This window comes from Scardinius erythrophthalmus (genome assembly GCF_964197995.2).
Source record: "Scardinius erythrophthalmus genome assembly, chromosome: 21".
Classification (NCBI taxonomy): Eukaryota; Metazoa; Chordata; class Actinopteri; order Cypriniformes; family Leuciscidae; genus Scardinius; species Scardinius erythrophthalmus.
Window position 1 is genome coordinate 1,165,730 of NC_138241.1, and position 6,791 is coordinate 1,172,520.

Consider the following 6,791-nt stretch of genomic DNA (forward strand, 5'->3'; position numbering starts at 1 on the left):
GTTCTGAGGAAAGAGATCGACGTCCTGCTGGCAAAGGACGCGATCGAGCCGGTCCCTCCAGCCGAGATGAGGTCAGGGTTTTACAGCCCTTACTTCATTGTACTCAAGAAAGGCGGTGGGTTACGACCAATCCTGGACCTGCGAGTTTTGAATCGGGCCCTGCGCAAGCTCCCGTTCAAAATGTTAACGCAGAAACGCATCTTCGAGTGCATCCGTCCCCGGGATTGGTTTGCAGCGATCGAAGGACGCGTACTTTCATGTCTCGATTCTCCCTCGACACAGACCATTTCTTCGTTTTGCGTTCGAGGGTCGAGCATATCAGTACAAGGTCCTACCCTTCGGGCTGGCCCTGTCATCCCGTGTCTTCATGAAAGTCGCGGAGGCGGCCATTGTTCCCATGAGAGAATGTGGCGTTCGCATTCTCAACTATCTCGACGACTGGCTCATATTAGCTCACTTGCGGGAACTGTTGTGTGAACACAGGGACATGGTGCTTCGGCATCTCAGTCAGCTGGGGCTTCAGGTCAACTGGGACAAGAGCAAACTCTGCCCCACACAGATGATCTCTTATCTCGGTATGGAGTTGGACGCGGTCGCTCAGACTGTGCGCCTCACGGAGGAGCGCGTCCAGTCAGTGTTCAACTGCCTCAAGTCCTTTCAAGGCAGATCAGCGGTCCCACTGAAACAGTTTCAGAGGCTCCTGGGGCATATGGCAGCCGCAGCTGCAGTAACGCCGCTCGGTCTGGTCCATATGAGACCGCTTCAGTGCTGGCTTCACGATCGAGTCCCAAGATGGGCGTGGCAGAGCGGCAAGTTCCGGGTGAACATCACCCCGCACTGTTGCCAAACCTTCAGCCCTTGGTCAGACCCTGCATTTCTACGGGCCGGAGTGCCCTTAGTCCAGGTGTCCAGGCATGCTGTGGTTTTCACAGATGCTTCTGCTGGGGGGGCACGTACAATGGGTATGCAGTTTTGGGTCTGTGGACGGGGCCCCAACTGCATTGGCACATCAACTGCCTAGAGTTGCAAGCAGTAAGCTTAGCCTTGTGCCACCTCAGAGGCCTACTTCGACACAAGCATGTACTGGTCCATACGGACAGCACTGCAACCGTTGCGTACATCAACCGCCAAGGTGGTCTACGCTCCCGTCGTATGTCGCGACTCGCCCGCCATCTCCTCCTTTGGAGTCAGAAGCATCTGAGGTCGCTTCGAGCCATTCACGTCCCTGGTGTGCTCAACTTTGCAGCCGACGAGCTCTCACGGCAGCCGCCTCTTCTGGGAGAATGGTGACTCCATCCCCAGGCGGTCCAGCTGACATGGGAAATCTTCGGAGCCACTCAGATAGATCTGTTTGCCTTTCTGGACACAACCCATTGCCAGTGGTTCTATTCCCTAACCCAGGGGTGGGGAACCTTTTTCCTATCAAGGGCCATTTACAATTTTTTTACATTCTTTAAGGGCCATTGTAATGAGCAGGGGCGTTTCTAGGTTTTAAAAACATCAGGGGCTGAGCCCGAAACTTCAGGGGCTGGGGGTGGGTAACAAGATAACATGATTCGATACAGAGAATAATGTATATTTTAGGCCTATATGCAGGGGGGCAGACTGGTTAAAAAATTCAGTCCTGGCACTGTTGCCACACCAGCCCATATTACCACACAGAGACACACATTCAAATGTGCGGTAGTTTTGGGGGTTTGGGGGCATGCTCCCCCGAGAAAATTTTGATTTCTCTGACCTACATATGTGCATTTTAAGGTGTTTGAAGGCCAACATTTTTTGATAATAGCTTTAAAAGCATGTCAGTGGGCAGTAGCATAAATTATTTGTCAAGATAACAGATTCTTAAACATGAGAATGAGGATAAATGTTGAAATGAATGATCCACACTACAAAATGGAAATGCAAAGTGTTTCTGCTTATTGTTGACAATAAACAATCACATAGTCCAAACAGGAATGGCCTTAAATGAGAAATCTTTCAAGGATTATTTTGCATAGATGTAAATTTTTTAGCATTAAAGATTGGTTTCAGCAACTTGTTTCTTTCTTGAGTTAATCAATGTTTTTGGCACTATTAAATCCGTTCAATTAAATTTCAATTGTTCACTCATAAAGACAGTCACTTGTCACCACCTACTGGCTTAATGATGCAAGTTGCGCAAACACAGACAAGCGGAGTGATACAAACTGTGAAAAGGCTGATGCTGGTGAAATATTCCAACACATTAGACTCGAGGACCTTATAGGCTACATATCAGAGTTAAATAGGAATACATTGTAATAATGTTAATCAAGCAGACTAAATCACACGACTGCGCAGCAATATTTAAGCACATTATACATAGGAAATAATACAGATCTAGACAAATTAGGTTGCTTAAAGTTTAAATTTTTTTAGTCGGCCACACATTCTACTTGCTGTCGGCCTCTCATTCCATTTGCTGTCTGCTACTTTTAGTCGGCCACTCATTCCACTTTAATACGCAAATGACAAAACAAAAGTAAAAGCAGCAGCCCCTCGTGGACGACTACCACACACAGGCACACACACACACGCACACACAGTAAAGTCCATGCCTGGTCCTCCGCTGTCTTCGTTCCGATCCTTTTATGCGCCCCAAAGCTGATCAGTGAGAAACTTGAAACCGGTACGGCGCGCGCGCCTCCGAAGCTCATCCGTGAGAAACTTGAAACCGATGCGGCGCGCAGGTGACTCATTAACTCTCGCGCTACTGGCCTCGCCCTGCTCTTACGGCTCGTGGACTCGTGCTGCTTGCCACTTTGCCTATTTTGAGTTTTCTATCACAGGAAAAGTAATTGCTGAGATTTTTGTTTCTGAAGTTTTTTATTTTTTTGGGGGAGGAATTGACTCGCGGGCCGCATCAAACTGTTTTGTGGGCCGGTTACGGCCCGGGGGCCGGACGTTCCCCACCCCTGCCCTAACCGAAGGAACCCTCGGCACGGATGCACTGGCACACAGCTGGCCCCATGGCCTTCGCAATTATGTGTTTCCCCCAGTGAGCCTCTGACTCCACAGAGCCCCACAGACTCTGTGCAAGATCAGGGAGGACGAGGAGCAGGTCCTGCTCGTTGCCCCATATTGGCCCAATCGGACTTGGTTTGAGCTCATGCTCCTCGCGACAGCCCCTCCTTGGCCGATTCCACTGAGGAAAGACCTTCTCTCTCAGAGACGGGGCACTCTATGGCACCCGCGTCCAGACCTCTGGAAACTCCATGTCTGGTCCTTGGACGGGACGCGAGGTTCTAGGTGGCCTACCACAGGCTGTGGTAGACACCATCACTTCCACTAGAGCCCCCTCTACGAGGCGCCTCTATGCGTTGAAGTGGAACCTATTCTTCGGTTGGTGTTCTTCCCACCGGGAAGACCCCCGAACTTGCCCGATCAGTGTCGTGCTTTCCTTCCTGCAAGATGGGTTGGAGCGAAGGCTGTCTCCCTCCACCCTCAAAGTGTATGTTGCCGTGATAGCCGCACATCACAATGCAGTAGAAGGTAAGAAGGTAAGTAGAAGGTTTGGGAAAGCACGACCTGGTCATCAGGTTCCTTAGGGGTGCTAGGAGATTGAATCCTCCTCGTAATCCGCACCCCGTACCCTATTGGGATTTAATTTTAGTGCTCAGAGCACTCCAGAATCCCCCATGTGAGTCCTTGCATGCAGTCGAATCGATGTTAAATATCTTGTCAATGAAGACAGCTCTCCTGCTCGCTTTGGCTTCCATCAAGAGGGTAGGGGACCTGCAGACATTTTTCGGTCAACGAATCGTGCCTAGAGTTCGCGCCGGACTTCTCTCACGTTGTTCTGAGACCCCGGCCCAGGTATGTGCCCAAGGTTCCTACCACTCCTTTTAGAGATCAGGTAGTGAACCTGCAAGCGCTGCCCCCGGAGGAGGCAGACCCAGCCCTGGCTTTCCTCTGTCCTGTTCGCGCTCGTGCCCGCTTCGTGCCCGGACGATAGCATCCACTAGCCAGTGGGCTAACCTCGAGGCGAATCGCCGGTCGCCAGGCTTGTTACCTCTCACTTGAGCTGAGTTCAGGCTGGGGTTTATGTTTTGGTACCTACAGCGACCCCATATGTGTTTTCTCCACGATACGGTTACCCCCTGGGTTTGCCAGTGTCTTCCCCTCGACAGAGTCCGCTCTGTCGTCTCTGCTGAGTACACTCCCACCCTCCTGGGACTCCCACCCTCCTGGGACACCCTCCTGGGCTGGGACTACCTCAGAGATGTGTTCACTACCCTCCGGGCTAGTGCACATGTGTTTCCTAGTGCCTCCCTTCGGGCAGGTTTTGGGCTCTGCAGCGTTCCCTCTTACGATCATGGGCACGCTTTCCCCAGTGTTATCTAATGCCCACTGAGTGGGTCTTGCAGAACATCAATGTGACCTCTTCCCAGCTAAGCTTCCGCACATAAGAGATAAGTTTCAAGAACCTGCTGGCTGAAGCTTAGGCAGGGCGCTGGAAGGGGCCAGCACCATGGCGTTTTGTTAGGGATCCCAATTCGTTGGTTACACCTACCGACGTGACGTAGGAGTGACCGAATAAAAAGGGAACGTCTCGGTTACGTATGGTAACCCTCGTTCCCTGAGTGAGGGAACGGAGACGTCATATTCCGTCGCCATGGTTGCTGTATCCTTTCGCAGAGGACCAGACACCGTTCGGCTCCTCAGCGTAAAGCGATTTGTGTATGCTCTCGCTTCCGCCTTTATACCCGCACTGGCAGGCGGGCCGCGGAATGCAAATCTTCTGGACCGCCAGAATCCATTCTCCTGGAGCCAGTAGCTCTCATGGGTTGAGTATGTGCATAACTCGTTACCAGTATTTTCCACAAGCCTCTCTCCGTTTGAAGGTAGTTTAGCAGCCACCAATTTTTCAGAACCTGGAATACGAGGTGTCTCATCAGCCTCGCTATATCTTGGGCCTGTGTTTGTTCATTCCGTGTCGGATTGTTGTTTTGCTCACTACTCGTTCTCTGTGCAGTGTCTCCTGTCTTCTGTGTCCTGTGCTCCAGTTCCACTTCCTGCCTGTTTCCTGGATTATTTGAAGCCTCCTTGTGGATTTCTCTCACTGGACTTCTGCCTTGGATATTCTGTCATCGTCTGCCCATTGTAGTCCTTGCGTTGCCAAGGCTCATCATCTTCATCCACGACTTTCTAACCATTGCACTGTTTATTTCAAGTTCTTTCTGAAATTAACTGTTTTATTGCACTTGCAATTTAATCCTGAGTCATTTACCTGACACAGTGTTTCCAATTGGTCTTATACTGAGATAAATATTTTAAAACAAATTCACTTAACTTCCATCTTTAATTGGTATTTTGTATATAACCATATAAAAGCTTTCAAGGACCAGTCTTTTATGAAAGTTTTTTTAGAATACAGATCAGATTAGATCTGATAGGTCTATGAATATTGTAGTAGTGGGTTGGTTGATAGCTGCATATTCAAACATCATGGTAAAATGAGGTGGTTGCTGAGCTTCCATAAGTATAAAACTGAGTCATATTAGTGGCAAGCATCTTCACACAGAGTCTTCTCTCCAAGTTAGATCTATCATGGAAATGTCTAACTGGGGACTGACAAACATGAGCAATCAAACAATCCAATACTGCTTTCCAAACAACAATTTGTCTTGTACCAGAAGTATCCGATCTGAAGCAGAGTACACTATTGTGTACATTTTCATCGCTGTAACATCGGTGTTCACCGTGTCTCTGAACCTGTTGGTGATCATCTCCATCTCGCACTTCAAGCAGCTCCACACTCCCACCAATGTGCTGATCTTCTCTCTGGCAGTGGCTGATCTGATCACAGGACTGATTCTCATGCCAGTGCAGGGAATGAAACTGATTGAGCCATGCTGGTACTTTGGAGAAATATTTTGCTCAATATTTCCTCTTATTCTTTATGTGGTTCTCACAGCATCTCTTGGTAACATGATTATTATTTCTGTGGATCGATACATTGCTGTAAATGACCCTTTGCGATATCCAATAAGAGTCAGTAATAACAGAGCTATTGTTTCTATTGTTGTAAACTGGTTATTCTCCTTCATATATAATTTTTATCTGTTGTATGAGTTTGTAATGTATCCAGAGAGGAACCACACATGTATTGGAGAATGCATTCTCTCTGTTAAGTTGGAAAATATAATACTAGATTCCATTGTTTGTTTAGTGGCTCCTTGTTGTATAATTATTCCTTTATATGTGAAAATCTGCTTTGTAGCAAACTATCAAGCTAAGCATTTAAATTCAGTCACAGACAAAAAGGCCAAATCAGAAAAAAAGGCTACAAGAACCTTAGGGATTGTAGTACTGGTTTATCTTCTTTGCTGGATGCCATATTATTTAACTAGTCTTTCTTTGGGGCATAATGAAAATGACTCTCTTATAATTAATGTAATGGATTGGATCGTATGCATGAATTCCGGTATGAATCCACTTATATATGCAATGTTTTATCGATGGTTCAGACTGTCAGCAAAATACATTTTGACACTGAAAATATTTGGACCTTCATCGGCATACTTAAATCTGTTCCCAGAAGAGAAATGATCATTTACACTCATGCAAATGTAAATGAGATAATGTGTCTCCAAATCAAATAGATTTTTTTGTTAAGCACATCCTTATAACATTAGATAGCATGTAAAAGCTGTTTTTTTTTAATATGGTGTCTAACATGTATATTGTGAGCATATTTGTTAGTGACACTGTCTGTTCCATTTGCTACGTCTGAAAATGAAAGCACAGCAGAATTGTAGTGGTGCTGC

The 6,791-nt window shown here is 47.4% G+C and overlaps 1 protein-coding gene across 1 annotated transcript; it reads left to right on the forward strand.

Moving 5' to 3' along the window:
• Positions 1-5,577: 5,577 nt before the first annotated feature.
• LOC308682324 (trace amine-associated receptor 7c-like) lies at positions 5,578-6,573 on the forward strand (the record flags this gene model as incomplete). The annotated part of the gene is made up of 1 exon (XM_081351988.1): positions 5,578-6,573. One exon carries the CDS (start codon positions 5,578-5,580, stop codon positions 6,571-6,573), a length of 996 nt encoding a protein of 331 aa, XP_081208114.1.
• Between the last annotated feature and the right edge of the window lie 218 nt (positions 6,574-6,791).